We start from the raw sequence: 19,064 nt of genomic DNA, 5'->3' as shown, positions 1-19,064 counted from the left end.
GTCGGTGAGGTGTGATTATCCCGGTGGGGTCGGTGAGGTGTGATTATCCCGGTGTGGTCGGTGTGGTGTGATTATCTCGGTGTGGTAATCCCGGTGTGGTCGGTGAGGTGTGATAATCCCGGTGTGGTCGGTGAGGTGTGATAATCCCGGTGTGGTCGGTGAGGTGTGATTATCCCGGTGTGGTCGGTGAGGTGTGATTATCCCGGTGTGGCCGGTGAGGTGTGATTATCCCGGTGTGGCCGGTGAGGTGTGATTATCCCGGTGTGGTCGGTGAGGTGTGATTATCCCGGTAAGGTGTGATAATCCCGGTGTGGTCGGTGAGGTGTGATTATCCAGGTGTGGTCGGTGAGGTGTGATTATCCCGGTGGGGTCGGTGAGGTGTGATTATCCCGGTGGGGTCGGTGAGGTGTGATTATCCCGGTGGGGTCGGTGAGGTGTGATTATCCCGGTGGGGTCGGTGAGGTGTGATTATCCCGGTGGGGTCGGTGAGGTGTGATTATCCCGGTGGGGTCGGTGAGGTGTGATTATCCCGGTGGGGTCGGTGAGGTGTGATTATCCCGGTGGGGTCGGTGAGGTGTGATTATCCCGGTGGGGTCGGTGAGGTGTGATTATCCCGGTGGGGTCGGTGAGGTGTGATTATCCCGGTGGGGTCGGTGAGGTGTGATTATCCCGGTGGGGTCGGTGAGGTGTGATTATCCCGGTGGGGTCGGTGAGGTGTGATTATCCCGGTGGGGTCGGTGAGGTGTGATTATCCCGGTGGGGTCGGTGAGGTGTGATTATCCCGGTGGGGTCGGTGAGGTGTGATTATCCCGGTGGGGTCGGTGAGGTGTGATTATCCCGGTGGGGTCGGTGAGGTGTGATTATCCCGGTGTGGCCGGTGAGGTGTGATTATCCCGGTGTGGCCGGTGAGGTGTGATAATCCCGGTGTGGTCGGTGAGGTGTGATAATCCCGGTGTGGTCGGTGAGGTGTGATTATCCCGGTGAGGTGTGATAATCCCGGTGTGGTCGGTGAGGTGTGATTATCCCGGTGAGGTGTGATAATCCCGGTGTGGTCGGTGAGGTGTGATTATCCCGGTGAGGTGTGATAATCCCGGTGTGGTCGGTGAGGTGTGATTATCCCGGTGAGGTGTGATTATCCCGGTGGGGTCGGTGAGGTGTGATTATCCCGGTGGGGTCGGTGAGGTGTGATTATCCCGGTGGGGTCGGTGAGGTGTGATTATCCCGGTGGGGTCGGTGAGGTGTGATTATCCCGGTGGGGTCGGTGAGGTGTGATTATCCCGGTGGGGTCGGTGAGGTGTGATTATCCCGGTGGGGTCGGTGAGGTGTGATTATCCCGGTGGGGTCGGTGAGGTGTGATTATCCCGGTGGGGTCGGTGAGGTGTGATTATCCCGGTGGGGTCGGTGAGGTGTGATTATCCCGGTGTGGTCGGTGAGGTGTGATTATCCCGGTGGGGTCGGTGAGGTGTGATTATCCCGGTGGGGTCGGTGAGGTGTGATTATCCCGGTGTGACGCTCATGTCCTCCTCACGTTCGGGCGCTGGACACTCACTTCTCGCAGAAGGTGTGCAGACATGGCAGCACCTTGGGCACGTGGTAGCGCTCCAGGCAGATGCTGCAGATGAGGAACTGCTTGTCAATCTGACGCACCACCGGACTCGCCATAATTCCAACGCGGAGGCTCCACAGGAAAACCTGCAGCAGGAAGGAAAGACTGTAAAAAAGGGCGAAACAGGAGCCGCCACGGGGTGACGGGCAGGGTGAGGGGTTATACAGGAGGCCGCCATCAGGGCTGGGGGCGGGGTTATACACAGGAAGCTGCCAATCAGTGGTGTGGGCGGGGTTATACACAGGAAGCTGCCAATCAGTGGTGTGGGCGGGGTTATACACAGGAAGCTGCCAATCAGTGGTGTGGGCGGGGTTATACACAGGAAGCTGACAATCAGTGGTGTGGGCGGGGTTATACACAGGAGGCTGCCATCAGGGCTGGGGGCGGGGTTATATACAGGAAGCTGCCAATCAGTGGTGTGGGCGGGGTTATACACAGGAGGCCGCCATCAGGGCTGGGGGGGGGGGTTATACACAGGAAGCTGCCAATCAGTGGTGTGGGCGGGGTTATACACAGGAAGCTGCCAATCAGTGGTGTGGGCGGGGTTATACACAGGAGGCCGCCATCAGGGCTGGGGGCGGGGTTATACACAGGAGGCTGCCATCAGGGCTGGGGGGCGGGGTTATATACAGGAAGCCATCAGGGCTGGGGGGCGGGGTTATACACAGGAAGCTGCCAATCAGTGGTGTGGGCGGGGTTATACACAGGAGGCCGCCATCAGGGCTGGGGGCGGCGTTATACACAGGAGGCCGCCATCAGGGCTGGGGGCGGGGTTATACACAGGAAGCTGCCAATCAGTGGTGTGGGCGGGGTTATACACAGGAGGCCGCCATCAGGGCTGGGGGCGGGGTTATACACAGGAAGCTGCCATCAGGGCTGGGGGCGGGGTTATACACAGGAAGCCGCCATCAGGGCTGGGGGCGGGGTTATACACAGGAGGCCGCCATCAGGGCTGGGGGCGGGGTTATACACAGGAGGCCGCCATCAGGGCTGGGGGCGTGGTTATACACAGGAGGCCGCCATCAGGGCTGGGGGCGGGGTTATACACAGGAGGCAGCCATCAGGGCTGGGGGCGGGGTTATACACAGGAAGCTGCCATCAGGGCTGGGGGCGGGGTTATACACAGGAGGCCGCCATCAGGGCTGGGGGCGGGGTTATATACAGGAAGCCGCCATCAGGGCTGGGGGCGGGGTTATATACAGGAGGCCGCCATCAGGGCTGGGGGCGGGGTTATATACAGGAGGCCGCCATCAGGGCTGGGGGCGGGGTTATACACAGGAGGCCGCCATGAGGGCTGGGGGCGGGGTTATACACAGGAGGCTGCCATCAGGGCTGGGGGCGGGGTTATACACAGGAGGCCGCCATCAGGGCTGGGGGCGGGGTTATACACAGGAGGCCGCCATCAGGGCTGGGGGCGGGGTTATACACAGGAGGCCGCCATCAGGGCTGGGGGCGGGGTTATACATGAGGCCGCCATCAGGGCTGGGGGCGGGGTTATATACAGGAGGCCGCCATCAGGGCTGGGGGCGGGGTTATACACAGGAGGCAGCCATCAGGGCTGGGGGCGGGGTTATACACAGGAGGCCGCCATCAGGGCTGGGGGCGTGGTTATACACAGGAGGCCGCCATCAGGGCTGGGGGCGGGGTTATACACAGGAGGCCGCCATCAGGGCTGGGGGCGGGGTTATACACAGGAGGCCGCCATCAGGGCTGGGGGCGGGGTTATACACAGGAGGCCGCCATCAGGGCTGGGGGCGGGGTTATACACAGGAGGCCGCCATCAGGGCTGGGGGCGGGGTTATACACAGGAGGCCGCCATCAGGGCTGGAGAAGGGGTTATACACAGGAGGCCGCCATCAGGGCTGGGGGCAGGGTTATACACAGGAGGCTGCCATCAGGGCTGGGGGCGGGGTTATACACAGGAGGCCGCCATCAGGGCTGGGGGCGGGGTTATACACAGGAGGCTGCCATCAGGGCTGGGGGAGGGGTTATACACAGGAGGCTGCCATCAGGGCTGGGGGCGGGGTTATACACAGGAGGCTGCCATCAGGGCTGGGGGCGGGGTTATACACAGGAGGCTGCCATCAGGGCTGGGGGCGGGGTTATACACAGGAGGCTGCCATCAGGGCTGGGGGCGGGGTTATACACAGGAGGCCGCCATCAGGGCTGGGGGCGGGGTTATACACAGGAGGCCGCCATCAGGGTTGGGGTTATACACAGGAAGCGGCCATCAGGGCTGGGGGCGGGGTTATATACAGGAAGCGGCCATCAGGGCGGGGTTATACAGAGATTAGCCTCACTGCCATGCAGATGAGCTGTAGTCCTGTAGTGATAATCTCCTGCTGATAACATACTGATTGTATGGACACTACAGCGAAGCCCTGGAGTCAGGCTCCGCCTCCATCACGCTGCTGTCAGTTACAGATCGAATCCAGGTGACATCAATTTAACCCTTTCCCAACATATGATGTACAATTACATTGTATGTCATGTCCCTGCCTTTGCTGCAGGCTCGCATGCCGAATCCGCATGTTTCTTACACGCACCGGCAGGGGGGCGCGTCACCCCACGATCCCATCTACGTGAAGTGATCGCGGGTTGGCATAAAGCAGGGGATTTGCCCATTGCCCCCTGCGGGGTCTGCTAATGATAATAGCTGCTAGGAAACCACTGCTAAGGACAGGCAACAAGCAGAAGAGACTTGTTTGGGCTAAAGAACACAAGGAATGGACATTAGACCAGTGGAAATCTGTGCTTTGGTCTGATGAGTCCAAATTTGAGATCTTTGGTTCCAACCACCGTGTCTTTGTGCGACGCAGAAAAGGTGAACGGATGGACTCTACATGCCTGGTTCCCACCGTGAAGCATGGAGGAGGAGGTGTGATGGTGTGGGGGTGCTTTGCTGGTGACACTGTTGGGGATTTATTCAAAACTGAAGGCATACTGACCCAGCATGGCTACCACAGCATCTTGCAGCGGCATGCTATCCCATCCGGTTTGCGTTTAGTTGGACCATCATTTATTTTTCAACAGGACGATGACCCCAAACACCTCCAGGCTGTGTAAGGGCTATTTGACCAAGAAGGAGAGTGATGGGGGGCTACACCAGATGACCTGGCCTCCACAGTCACCAGACCTGAACCCAATCGAGATGGTTTGGGGTGAGCTGGACCGCAGAGTGAAGGCAAAAGGGCCAACAAGTGCTAAGCATCTCTGGGAACTCCTTCAAGATTGTTGGAAGACCATTTCCGGTGACTACCTCTTGAAGCTCATCAAGAGAATGCCAAGAGTGTGCAAAGCAGTCATCAAAGCAAAAGGTGGCTACTGTGAAGAACCTAGAATATAAGACATATTTTCAGTTGTTTCACACTTTTTTGTTAAGTATATAATTCCACATGTGGTAATTCATAGTTTTGATGCCTTCAGTGTGAATGTACAATTTTCATAGTCATGAATATACAGAAAAATCTTTAAATGAGAAGGTGTGTCCAAACTTTTGGTCTGTACTGTATAATATATATATATATATATATATATATATATATATATATATATATATATATATATATATATATATATATACACACACACACACACCTCTCAGTGTAATTCCACTCGATCATTTGCATCATGTTCTCCGAGCTTCACCAAGTCCACTCTGATCATCACCCCCGTTTAGAAAGCTATTAACTCCTTCTATAACAAAGGACTTGTCGGCATGGTCTTAGTGCCCGGCGTAGTCACTTTCCCCCTTTCTCACCATATAAAATAAACTAATATGATCTGTAAACAATTAATTAAAACAGGAATTAAAACGCCAGCATTACGTTTTTTGGCCGCTGCAACATTACAATCAGAGATGAAGAAAACATTGCATCTGCCCCAATAGTATCAGTAACATCATCTCAGGACGCAAAAAATAAGCCCCACAGCCCCAGACCCCGGAAAATGGAGACAAAATAAAAAACATTATTTACAAATTTCAAAATTTTTTTTCACCCCTTAAAACAAAAAAGCTGTTTGTCGTGCGCCTGCGCTCGCACCGCCCTGCAGGATCAGTGTCAGCCTCACCGTACAGTGAACACCATTAATGAAAACAATTGCTGAATTTTAACGCATTTGGATTTTTTTTCCGCTTTCCAGTGCATCACATGATAAAATGAGTCTGGTCATAAAACTAGTCCTGTAAAACAATAAGCCTTCGCGCAGCTACGGGGACGGAAAACTAAAAAAGTTATGGCTCTTGGTTAATTGGAGCGAGTGTCCTAGATTACCGGATCACCGATCTCTTTCTGATCTTTTTCCTTAATCTTGGTAGATTTGTAGATTTTGGACACAACCGGGGGCTGCAGGATAGAAGAACACTGTGGCTGACATACATCCTAAGAGGAGCTCTCCGCGTCCCGGGGCACCCCACGAGGCCCGCAGCAGAGGGCAGGTCTAGGAGGAGGAGCCCAGAGTGATGTAGAAGGCAGAGGACAGGTCTAGGAGGAGGAGCCCAGAGTGATGTAGAAGGCAGAGGACAGGTCTAGGAGGAGGAGCACAGAGTGATGTAGATGGCAGAGGGCAGGTCTAGGAGGAGGAGCACAGAGTGATGTAGATGGCAGAGGGCAGGTCTAGGAGGAGGAGCACAGAGTAATGTAGAAAGCAGAGGGCAGGTCTAGGAGGAGGAGCACAGAGTGATGTAGATGGCAGAGGACAGGTCTAGGAGGAGGAGCACAGAGTGATGTAGATGGCAGAGGACAGGTCTAGGAGGAGGAGCACAGAGTAATGTAGATGGCAGAGGGCAGGTCTAGGAGGAGGAGCACAGAGTGATGTAGATGGCAGAGGACAGGTCTAGGAGGAGGAGCACAGTGATGTAGATGGCAGAGGACAGGTCTAGGAGGAGGAGCACAGAGTGATGTAGAAAGCAGAGTACGGGTCTAGGAGGAGGAGCACAGAGTGATGTAGAAAGCAGAGGGCAGGTCTAGGAGGAGGAGCACAGAGTAATGTAGAAGGCAGAGGGCAGGTCTAGGAGGAGGAGCACAGAGTGATGTAGAAAGCAGAGGGCAGGTCTAGGAGGAGGAGCCCAGAGTGATGTAGAAAGCAGAGGGCAGGTCTAGGAGGAGGAGCACAGAGTAATGTAGATGGCAGAGGGCAGGTCTAGGAGGAGGAGCACAGAGTGATGTAGATGGCAGAGGACAGGTCTAGGAGGAGGAGCACAGAGTGATGTAGAAAGCAGAGTACGGGTCTAGGAGGAGGAGCACAGAGTAATGTAGAAAGCAGAGGGCAGGTCTAGGAGGAGGAGCACAGAGTGATGTAGATGGCAGAGGACAGGTCTAGGAGGAGGAGCACAGAGTAATGTAGAAGGCAGAGGGCAGGTCTAGGAGGAGGAGCACAGAGTGATGTAGAAAGCAGAGGGCAGGTCTAGGAGGAGGAGCACAGAGTGATGTAGAAAGCAGAGGGCAGGTCTAGGAGGAGGAGCACAGAGTGATGTAGAAAGCAGAGGGCAGGTCTAGGAGGAGGAGCACAGAGTGATGTAGATGGCAGAGGACAGGTCTAGGAGGAGGAGCACAGAGTGATGTAGAAGGCAGAGGACAGGTCTAGGAGGAGGAGCACAGAGTGATGTAGAAAGCAGAGGGCAGGTCTAGGAGGAGGAGCACAGAGTGATGTAGATGGCAGAGGACAGGTCTAGGAGGAGGAGCACAGAGTGATGTAGAAAGCAGAGTACGGGTCTAGGAGGAGGAGCACAGAGTGATGTAGATGGCAGAGGGCAGGTCTAGGAGGAGGAGCACAGAGTGATGTAGAAAGCAGAGGGCAGGTCTAGGAGGAGGAGCACAGAGTAATGTAGAAGGCAGAGGGCAGGTCTAGGAGGAGGAGCACAGAGTGATGTAGAAAGCAGAGGGCAGGTCTAGGAGGAGGAGCACAGAGTGATGTAGAAAGCAGAGGGCAGGTCTAGGAGGAGGAGCACAGAGTAATGTAGATGGCAGAGGGCAGGTCTAGGAGGAGGAGCACAGAGTGATGTAGATGGCAGAGGACAGGTCTAGGAGGAGGAGCACAGAGTGATGTAGAAAGCAGAGTACGGGTCTAGGAGGAGGAGCACAGAGTAATGTAGAAAGCAGAGGGCAGGTCTAGGAGGAGGAGCACAGAGTGATGTAGATGGCAGAGGACGGGTCTAGGAGGAGGAGCACAGAGTAATGTAGAAGGCAGAGGGCAGGTCTAGGAGGAGGAGCACAGAGTGATGTAGAAGGCAGAGGACAGGTCTAGGAGGAGGAGCACAGAGTGATGTAGAAAGCAGAGGGCAGGTCTAGGAGGAGGAGCACAGAGTGATGTAGATGGCAGAGGACGGGTCTAGGAGGAGGAGCACAGAGTAATGTAGAAGGCAGAGGGCAGGTCTAGGAGGAGGAGCACAGAGTGATGTAGATGGCAGAGGACAGGTCTAGGAGGAGGAGCACAGAGTGATGTAGAAAGCAGAGGACGGGTCTAGGAGGAGGAGCACAGAGTAATGTAGAAGGCAGAGGACAGGTCTAGGAGGAGGAGCACAGAGTGATGTAGAAGGAAGAGGACGGGTCTAGGAGGAGGAGCACAGAGTGATGTAGAAGGCAGAGGACAGGTCTAGGAGGAGGAGCACAGAGTGATGTAGAAGGCAGAGGGCAGGTCTAGGAGGAGGAGCACAGAGTGATGTAGAAAGCAGAGGACAGGTCTAGGAGGAGGAGCACAGAGTGATGTAGAAAGCAGAGGACAGGTCTAGGAGGAGGAGCACAGAGTGATGTAGAAAGCAGAGGACAGGTCTAGGAGGAGGAGCACAGAGTGATGTAGAAGGAAGAGGAAAGGTCTAGGAGGAGGAGCACAGAGTGATGTAGAAGGAAGAGGACGGGTCTAGGAGGAGGAGCACAGAGTGATGTAGAAGGCAGAGGACAGGTCTAGGAGGAGGAGCACAGAGTGATGTAGAAGGCAGAGGGCAGGTCTAGGAGGAGGAGCACAGAGTGATGTAGAAAGCAGAGGACAGGTCTAGGAGGAGGAGCACAGAGTAATGTAGAAAGCAGAGGACGGGTCTAGGAGGAGGAGCACAGAGTAATGTAGAAGGCAGAGGACAGGTCTAGGAGGAGGAGCACAGAGTGATGTAGAAGGAAGAGGACGGGTCTAGGAGGAGGAGCACAGGGTAATGTAGAAGGCAGAGGACGGGTCTAGGAGGAGGAGCCCAGAGTGATGTAGAAGGCAGAGGACAGGTCTAGGAGGAGGAGCACAGAGTGATGTAGAAGGAAGAGGACGGGTCTAGGAGGAGGAGCACAGGGTAATGTAGAAGGCAGAGGACGGGTCTAGGAAGAGGAGCCCAGAGTGATGTAGAAGGCAGAGGACAGGTCTAGGAGGAGGAGCACAGAGTGATGTAGAAGGAAGAGGACAAGTCTAGGAGGAGGAGCCCAGAGTGATGTAGAAGGCAGAGTACAGGTCTAGGAGGAGGAGCACAGAGTGATGTAGAAGGCAGAGGACAGGTCTAAGAGGAGGAGGAGCACAGAGTGATGTAGAAGGAAGAGGACAGGTCTAGGAGGAGGAGCACATAGTGATGTAGAAGGCAGAGGACAAGTCTAGGAGGAGAAGCACAGAGTGATGTAGAAGGCAGAGGACAGGTCTAGGAGGAGGAGCCCAGAGTGATGTAGAAGGAAGAGGACGGGTCTAGGAGGAGGAGCACAGGGTAATGTAGAAGTCAGAGGACGGGTCTAGGAGGAGGAGCACAGGGTAATGTAGAAGGCAGAGGACGGGTCTAGGAGGAGGAGCACAGAGTGATGTAGAAGGAAGAGGACAGGTCTAGGAGGAGGAGCACAGAGTAATGTAGAAGGAAGAGGACAGGTCTAGGAGGAGGAGCCCAGAGTGATGTAGAAGGCAGAGGACAGGTCTAGGAGGAGGAGCCCAGAGTGATGTAGAAGGCAGAGGACAGGTCTAGGAGGAGGAGCACAGAGTGATGTAGAAGGAAGAGGACGGGTCTAGGAGGAGGAGCACAGAGTGATGTAGAAGGAAGAGGACGGGTCTAGGAGGAGGAGCAGAGAGTGATGTAGAAGGCAGAGGACAAGTCTAGGAGGAGGAGCACAGAGTGATGTAGAAGGAAGAGGACGGGTCTAGGAGGAGGAGCACAGGGTAATTAGAAGTCAGAGGACGGGTCTAGGAGGAGGAGCACAGGGTAATGTAGAAGGCAGAGGACGGGTCTAGGAGGAGGAGCACAGAGTGATGTAGAAGGAAGAGGACAGGTCTAGGAGGAGGAGCACAGAGTAATGTAGAAGGAAGAGGACAGGTCTAGGAGGAGGAGCCCAGAGTGATGTAGAAGGCAGAGGACAGGTCTAGGAGGAGGAGCCCAGAGTGATGTAGAAGGAAGAGGACAAGTTTAGGAGGAGGAGCCCAGAGTGATGTAGAAGGCAGAGTACAGGTCTAGGAGGAGGAGCACAGAGTGATGTAGAAGGAAGAGGACAGGTCTAGGAGGAGGAGCCCAGAGTGATGTAGAAGGCAGAGGACAGGTCTAGGAGGAGGAGCACAGAGTGATGTAGAAGGAAGAGGACGGGTCTAGGAGGAGGAGCACAGAGTAATGTAGATGGCAGAGGACAGGTCTAGGAGGAGGAGCCCAGAGTGATGTAGAAGGCAGAGGACAGGTCTAGGAGGAGGAGCACAGAGTGATGTAGAAGGCAGAGGACAGATCTAGGAGGAGGAGCCCAGAGTAATGTAGAAGACAGATCACAGGTCTAGGAGGAGGAGCACAGAGTAATGTAGAAGGCAGAGGACAGGTCTAGGAGGGGGAGCACAGAGTAATGTAGAAGGCAGAGGACAGGTCTAGGAGGAGGAGCACAGAGTAATGTAGAAGGCAGAGGACGGGTCTAGGAGGAGGAGCCTAGAGTGATGTAGAAGGCAGAGTACGGGTCTAGGAGGAGGAGCACAGAGTAATGTAGAAGGCAGAGGACAGGTCTAGGAGGACGAGCACAGAGTAATGTAGAAGGCAGAGGACAGGTGAAGGAGGAGCACAGAGTAATATAGAAGGCAGAGGACAGGTGAAGGAGGAGCACAGAGTAATGTAGATGGCAGAGTAAAGGTCTAGGTGGAGGAGCAGAGTAATGTAGAAGGCAGAGGACAGGTCTAGGAGGAGGAGCACAGGGTAATGTAGAAGGCAGAGGACAAGTCTAGGAGGGAGGAGCCCAGAGTAATGTAGAAGGCAGAGGACAGGTCTAGGAGGAGCACAGAGTAATGTAGAAGGCAAAGGACGGGTCTAGGAGGAGGAGCCCAGAGTAATGTAGAAGGCAGAGGACAGGTGTAGGAGGAGAAGCACAGGGTAATGTAGAAGGCAGAGGACTAGTCTAGGAGGGAGGAGCCTAGAGTAATGTAGAAGGCAGAGGACAGGTCTAGGAGGAGCACAGAGTAATGTAGAAGGCAGAGTACAGGTCTAGGAGGAGGAGCCTAGAGTAATGTAGAAGGCAGAGTACAGGTCTAGGAGGAGGAGCCTAGAGTGAAGTAGATGGCAGAGGACAGAGCTAGGAGGAGGAGCCCAGAGTAATGTAGAAGGCAGAGGACGGGTCTAGGAGGAGGAGCACAGAATAATGTAGAAGGCAGAGGACGGGTCTAGGAGGAGGAGCCTAGAGTGATGTAGAAGGCAGAGTATGGGTCTAGGAGGAGGAGCACAGAGTAATGTAGAAGGCAGAGGACAGGTCTAGGAGGAGGAGCACAGAGTAATATAGAAGGCAGAGGACAGGTGAAGGAGGAGCACAGAGTAATATAGAAGGCAGAGGACAGTTGAAGGAGGAGCACAGAGTAATGTAGATGGCAGAGGAAAGGTCTAGGTGGAGGAGCAGAGTAATGTAGAAGGCAGAGGACAGGTCTAGGAGGAGGAGCACAGAGTAATGTAGAAGGCAGAGGACAGGTCTAGGAGTAGGAGCAGAGTAATGTAGAAGGCAGAGGAGAGGTCTAGGAGGAGGAGCACAGAGCAATGTAGGAGGCAGAAGATGGATCTAGGAGGAGGAGCACAGAGTAATGTAGATGGCAGAGGACAGGTGTAGGAGGAGAAGCACAGAGTAATGTAGAAGGCAGAGGACAGGTCTAGGAGGAGGAGCACAGTAATGTAGAAAACAGGACAGGCCTAGGATGAGGAGTACAGAGTAATGTAGAAGGCAGAGGACAGGTCTAGGAGGAGGAGCACAGATCAATGTAGAAGACGGAGGACAGGTCTAGGAAGAGGAGCATTTAGTAATGTAGAAGGAAGAGGATATGTCCGGGAGGAGGAGGAGGAGCACAGAGTAATGTAGAAGGCAGAGGACAGGTCTAGGAGGAGCAGAGTGATGTAGAAGGCAGAGGAGAGGTCTAGGAGGAGGAGCACAGAGTAATGTAGTAGGCAGAGGACAGGTCTAGGGGGAGGAGCACAGAGTAATCAAGAAGGCAGAGAAAAGGTCTAAAGGGAGGAGCACAAAGTAATGTACAAGGCAGAGGACAGGTCTAGGAGGAGGAGCCCAGAGTAATGTAGAAGGCAGAGGCCAGGTCTAGAAGGAGGAGCCCAGAGTGATGTAAAAGGCAGAGTACGGGTCTAGGAGCAGGAGCACAGAGTAATGTAGATGGCAGAGGCCAGGTCTAGAAAGAGGAGCACAGAGAAATGTAGAAGGCAGAGGATAAGTTTAGGAGGAGGAGCACAGAGTGATGTAGAAGGCAGAGGACAGGTTTAGGAGGAGGAGCACAGATTGATGTAGAAGGCAGAGGACAGGTCTAGGAAGAGGAGCACAGAGTAATGTAGAAGGCAGAGGACAGGTCTAGGAGGAGAAGCACAGTTGGCTTTGGCAATTAAAGTTAGGACCAGAAATATTTGGATGGTGACACAAGTTTGGGTATTTTAGCTGTTTCCCAGAACATATTCCAGATCCAGTTCTCTAATCAATCTGGGCTTAAAGTGCTGACTCAACCTATTAAAAAGGGACCAAACGTAATTATCTCAGTAGCTCTTTAATGGGTTGCATGGGCTATTCCCTCATTAATCCATCATCAATAACGCAGGTAAAAGGTCTCGAGCTTATTCCAGGTGCAGCATTTGCATTTTGATGCTGTTGCTGTAAACCCACAAGCTCTCAAATGAAGAGACAGACAATCATAAGGCTGAAAAAAGAGGACATCCATAAAAGCCGAAATGTTAGGCGCGACCAAATCAACAGTTTGGTACATTATGAAAAAAAAAAAAAAGGGCACACATGTGAGCACGGGAAATCAAAGGCCTGGACATCAGATAGCAGTGGTGGGTGATTGCAAAATCCTTCCCATAGAGAAGATTAACTCTTCACAACATCCACCCAAGTGAAGACCACTCTCCAGGAAGTCGGTGTCTCAGTATCTAAGTCTACCATAAAAGGGAAATGAGAGCAAATACCGAGGGGTCAGCACAAGGAGCAAACCATTAATCAACCTGAAAATAGAAAGGCCAGATTAGACTTCACCAAAAAATATCTAAAGAAGCCGCCCAGCTCTGGAAAAGCAAAACAAAGACCAATCTGTACCATAATAATGGGAAGAATAAAGTCTGGAGGTAGCTTGGAGCGGCTCCTGATCCACGGCACATCCTCTGTAACACTTTCTTCGTGGATAGTTTGGAAGAAGGATATGGGGGAAAGGCACTGACCAGTTGTGCAGAATGGTTGTCTCTCTCGAATGTGGTCAATCATGGTATTAAAATATGAAGCAAAGTCCTTAGCAGAAATTAGAGTTAGGAGCAGGTACTGGGTGACTCAGTATGAAAGTAAAAAAGGCTAAAATAACTGTCTTTGGTAGAGAAGGCGGTAGAAGAGAGAAAAAGCGAGAAAAGTAAGAAATCCCACTAGTGCTCCTAAGAAAAGAAACCTGGATCCTGCCGAGAAAATGAGAACCTGCGCCTCGTCTCACATAAAAAACCATAAAAATCACCCATGTCTGGAAAAATCCTTCCTAAAACCACCCAATCTGGGTTCTAGGCATGAGGTGCAGCTCTTCGCAAGGCTGTGACGTTGCATGCCAATGATGCTGCCCCAAGCGAGCACTGTCGACTTGAGCACAGGCCTAGGAAGAGGTCACAGGAGAGGAGGCGGCAGAAGACGAGAGAAAGAAGAAGAAGGAGGGGAGGCGGAAGAAGACGAGAGAAAGAAGAAGAAGGAGAGGAGGCGGCAGAAGACGAGAGAAAAGAAGAAGGAGAGGAGGCGGCAGAAGACGAGAGAAAAGAAGAAGAAGGAGAGGAGGCGGCAGAAGACGAGAGAAAGAAGAAGAAGGAGAGGAGGCGGCAGAAGACGAGAGAAAGAAGAAGAAGGAGAGGAGGCGGCAGAAGACGAGAGAAAGAAGAAGAAGGAGAGGAGGCGGCAGAAGGCGAGAGAAAGAAGAAGGAGAGGAGGCGGCAGAAGACGAGAGAAAGAAGAAGAAGGAGAGGAGGCGGCAGAAGACGAGAGAAAGAAGAAGGAGAGGAGGCGGCAGAAGACGAGAGAAAGAAGAAGGAGAGGAGGCGGCAGAAGACGAGAGAAAGAAGAAGAAGGAGAGGAGGCGGCAGAAGACGAGAGAAAGAAGGAGAGGAGGCGGCAGAAGGCGAGAGAAAGAAGAAGAAGGAGAGGAGGCGGCAGAAGGCGAGAGAAAGGAGAAGGAGAGCAGGCGGCAGAAGGCGAGAGAAAGGAGAAGGAGAGCAGGCGGCAGAAGGCGAGAGAAAGAAGAAGGAGAGGAGGCGGAAGAAGAATAGAGAAAGAAGGAGGAGAGGAGGCGGCAGAAGACGAGAGAAAGGAGAAGGAGAGGAGGCGGAAGACGACGAGAGAAAGAGAGGAAGCAGCAGAAGACGAGAGAAAGACGAAGAAGAGGAGGCAGAAGAAGAGAGAAAGAAGGAGAGGAGGCGGCAGAGGAAGAGAGAAAGAAGGAGAGGAGGCGGCAGAGGAAGAGAGAAAGAAGGAGAGGAGGCGGCAGAAGAAGAGAGAAAAAGCGAGAAAAGGGAGAGAAAACCCACTAGTGCTCGCAATAAAAGAAACCTGGGTCCTGCCGAGAAAAAGAGAACCTGCGCCTCGTCTCACATAAAAAAGCATAAAAAATCACCCAAGTCTGGAAAAATCCTTCCTAAAACCACCCAATCTGGGTTCTGGGCATGAGGTGCCCCTATTCGCACGGCAGTGACGTTGCATGCCAACGATGCTGCACCAAGAGAGTATTGTCGATTGGAGCACAGGCGGCAGAAGACGAGAGCAAGAGAAGACGGAGAGGAGGCGGCGGAAGACGAGAGCAAGAGAAGACGGAGAGGAGGCGGCGGAAGACGAGAGCAAGAGAAGGAGAGGAGGCGGCGGAAGACGAGAGCAAGATGATGGCGAGGAGGCGGCGGAGGACGAGAGCAAGATGATGGCGAGGAGGCGGCGGAAGACAAGAGAAAGATGATGGCGAGGAGGCGGCGGAAGACAAGAGAAAGATGATGGCGAGGAGGCGGCGGAAGACGAGAGAAAGATGATGGCGAGGAGGCGGCGGAAGACGAGAGAAAGATGATGGCGAGGAGGCGGCGGAAGACGAGAGAAAGATGATGGCGAGGAGGCGGCGGAAGACGAGAGAAAGATGATGGCGAGGAGGCGGCGGAAGACGAGAGAAAGATGATGGCGAGGAGGCGGCGGAAGACGAGAGAAAGATGATGGCGAGGAGGCGGCGGAAGACGAGAGAAAGATGATGGCGAGGAGGCGGCGGAAGACGAGAGAAAGATGATGGCGAGGAGGCGGCGGAAGACGAGAGAAAGATGATGGCGAGGAGGCGGCGGAAGACGAGAGAAAGATGATGGCGAGGAGGCGGCGGAAGACGAGAGAAAGATGATGGCGAGGAGGCGGCGGAAGACGAGAGAAAGATGATGGCGAGGAGGCGGCGGAAGACGAGAGAAAGATGATGGCGAGGAGGCGGCGGAAGACGAGAGAAAGATGATGGCGAGGAGGCGGCGGAAGACGAGAGAAAGATGATGGCGAGGAGGCGGCGGAAGACGAGAGAAACATGATGGCGAGGAGGCGGCGGAAGACGAGAGAAAGATGATGGCGAGGAGGCGACGGAAGACTAGAGAAAGATGATGGCGAGGAGGCGGCGGAAGACGAGAGAAAGATGATGGCGAGGAGGCGGCGGAAGACGAGAGAAAGATGATGGCGAGGAGGAGGCGGAAGACGAGAGAAAGATGATGGCGAGGAGGAGGCGGAAGACGAGAGAAAGATGATGGCGAGGAGGCGGCGGAAGACGAGAGAAAGATGATGGCGAGGAGGCGGCGGAAGACGAGAGAAAGATGATGGCGATGAGGCGGCGGATGACGAGAGAAAGATGGAGAATAATCCTTCCTAAAACCACCCAATCTGGTTCTGGGCAGGGCTGTGGAGACGGTAAGCCAAACCTCTGACTCCTCAATTTCCATGACACTGACTCCAATTCCAACTCCCTCATAAATGGCTCATGTTTAAGTGCTAGATTTACTGTAGCACAGATTCATCTCAGCTAAAAGTCTAGACCCTTAGATTAGGAATAGGACAGACATTTGTAGGACATTTCAGAACTTTCCCAAATTCTTATGAAAAAAATATTCCCCACAAACTGCATTGAACTACTGTACCCAATTTATTATATAATTTTAGGAGTTGGAGTCAGTCCATTTTATACTGACTCCGACTCCACCGCCCTGGTTCTGGGCATGAGGTTCCACTATTGGCATAGCTGTGACGTTTCATGCCAAGGATGCTGCTTCAAGCGAGCACTGTCGACTGGAGCACAGGCCTAGGAAGCATTCACTGTGGCAGCCGGACACATCCATCTCAAAGCCGCCCCGCACTCCGTGCCAAGATCAGTTTTGATAGCGGTGATCACTGGTGAGAATTCTACTGTGTACACTGATCCTATGGACCGTCCACTGCACGCGAGTGTCACTCTACACACGCTGTGCCACCGGCCATGGGCGGCTTCTTCCAAGCACGTGTCCTGGAGGTGGCTCGGAGCTGTGAAGCTGAATTTTCACAACTTTTCCAGCAGATCAGTTTTATGCTTTTTAAGATGAATAAAAAAATCATGTGCCCCAGTACGATACATAGTGATACGCAGTGACACACAGCGACACACAGCTGACCCAGTCCATCACATTCAGCCTCTCGCTACATTACACGTCACTATTCGTGATGGGCGAGCACTAAAATGCTCGGGTGCTCATTGCTCGCGTCGAGCACATTGGACTACTCGGGTGCACGACCAGAGCAACGAGCCCAATGTAAGTCTATGGGAAACTCGAGCATTTTTCAAGCGGCTCCCCCCGGCGGTCTGCAGAGGCCTAAAAATTGCCCAAATCGATGGGAACAGTGCTCAAATGACATGGGAACAGCATGGGGAAGACCCCTGGAAGCATTTCTGACCCCCCAGGTCACTGCTGTCAACAACGTTGTCAGAGTATTATGCCACTTTTACGGACTCACAATAAAACATACAAAAACGAAACCAAAATGGATTTTCCTGGGAAATATGTTAAGGAACATCCTTTCCAGGGTAATGACTTGTACATAAGGCAAAATAAATATACAAAAATAAAAATACTTCTCCACACCTTGGGCTATGTTCACATGTAGCATTTTTGATGCGTTTTTTCACTTTTGCATTGCTTTCAACCAAGACAAATGCATTCACCAGGAAATGTCATTTTAACATTTTACAACCTTAGCTGGCAATGTGGTGTGTGACATATCCTGTTTCATTTATGAAGGAGGGATTGTGAAAGTCACAAACACTATTTTTAAAGCCTTACTATTCTTAAATGGCCAGCAGTCAGCCCTCACTATTGTTAGAGAGCCATCAGCCGGCTATACTTTGTTGTTCCCATTATTAAAGAGTGGGTCTCCTGTATTGTTATTGCGTATGCAATGACTGCAAGGGCTGCCAAAAATATGGGAAAAACCCCAAACAATTTAAAGACACAGAGCTGGACCACAGTAACAATATGTTCCCATTAGAAAGAGAGGGTCTGCTATACACTTATAGGGTATGCAGTGAGTCAAATGGCTGCCAAAATTTAGGAAAAACCCCACTAACAATTTAAAGACACAGAGCTGGACAACAGTAAAGAGTACGACATGTTCCCATTAAAAAGGAGTGGGTCTCCCATACTGTTTACCTATTCAGTGAATTGAACGGCTTCTAAAAATTTGGAGGAACTCCATTGACCCTTGCAAGAGACGTAGATATGTTGACATGGTAGATATGGTGGTGGAGGATGAGGATGAGGAGGACAAGAGCAAATAGACAAAATCAGGAAGCGTATACCCATGTCTGGGTGTGAAGACAAAGGTGCATGGGAATAGAGTTAGACCTACCAAAAAAAAAAAAAAGACACTGGATTCGGTGGTGTTGAGAAGTCTGGCCCAATCCAGCCCTTGTTCATTTTTATAAGAGTCAGCCTGTCAGCATTTTCAGTTGACAGGCAGATGCGCTTATCAGTTATAATTCCACCAGCGGCACTAAAAACCCGCTCTGACAAAACGCTGGTGGCAAGGCAGGCCAGGACCTCCAAGGTGTAGAGACCCAGTTCATTCCACGTGTCCAGCTTGGATACCCAATAATTATAAGGCACAGAGGAATCCCAGAGGACGTTGGTACAGTCGGCAAGGTACTCCCTCAGCATCTTCCGCAACTTTTCCCTCCTTGAGAGAGTACCCCGTGCCTCAGGGCCTGTGCGATGGGAGGGGCTGAGAAAACTGTCCCAGAACTTTGACCGTGTTCCCCTGCCTCTGCTGGATTGTATTTGTGTCTCTCTCGCCTGTACTGCTTGGTTTTCCAACGAACTGTGACTTCTGCCGCCAGCGTTTTCAGATGGGAATTTTTTTTTTTTTAATAATTTCGCAACAAGGGCCTTCTCGTACTGCACCATTTTATTAGGCCTGTTCTGCAAGGAAATAAGAGACAAAGTTCTCCTTGTAACGTGGGTCTGGAAGCGTCACCAACCAGTAATAACTGTCACCCAAAATTTGGACAAGGTGAGGGTCACAGGAAAGGCAGCGTAACAAACTCAGCCATGTGTGCCAGACTGCAAAGAGGCAAGACTTCCGTGTCCTCACCAAAAGGACGACTGACCATGCTCTCCTCCTCATCCTACCTGTCCTCAGGCCATCCACGCTGAGCAGACGGTATGACAGTTGTGTAGGTAGTAGCGTCTATAGCGCAGGAAACAAGCTCCTGTTCTTCCTCCTCCTCATTGTCACCCATTGGGATGAGATGAGACTGGGCTGTGTGGAATCACCTTGTATGGTTCCTTGCTCCATCTCATCATGCTCCGCCTGCAATGAATCCTCTTTAATTGTGAGCAGAGAGCTTTCAGGTGACGCTAATTATGGCGTCATTGCCGCTCACCATCTTGGTGGAGTCCTCAAAGTTTTGGAGAATGGTACACATGTCTGACATCCATGTCCACTCCTGAGGTTCTATGTGTGGAGTCTGACCTGAATACCGACGGCTTTGTTGATGCTGGTACTCAACTGCCCTCTTC

At 52.5% G+C, this 19,064-nt stretch overlaps 1 protein-coding gene across 2 annotated transcripts in view; it reads right to left on the bottom strand.

Moving 5' to 3' along the window:
- TRIM3 (tripartite motif containing 3) overlaps nucleotides 1-19,064 on the bottom strand; it is a 116,583-nt gene that overhangs the window by 83,884 nt on the left and 13,635 nt on the right. For both annotated transcript variants that reach the window (XR_012264072.1, XM_073661189.1), the window contains exon 2: nucleotides 1,550-1,692. Coding sequence is in view for 1 of the 2 variants with exons in the window: in XM_073661189.1 (XP_073517290.1) it covers nucleotides 1,550-1,662 (113 nt within the window). In the remaining variant the exon portion in view is untranslated. The remainder of the gene's footprint in view (nucleotides 1-1,549; nucleotides 1,693-19,064) is intronic.

The sequence above is a fragment of the Phyllobates terribilis genome, unplaced genomic scaffold, assembly GCF_046119375.1.
Source record: "Phyllobates terribilis strain yellow unplaced genomic scaffold, ASM4611937v1 Scaffold_2__4_contigs__length_985480577, whole genome shotgun sequence".
NCBI lineage: Eukaryota > Metazoa > Chordata > Amphibia > Anura > Dendrobatidae > Phyllobates > Phyllobates terribilis.
The sequence above is the reverse complement of the archived record's forward strand: the minus strand, read 5'-3'. Positions and strand labels throughout refer to the sequence as shown.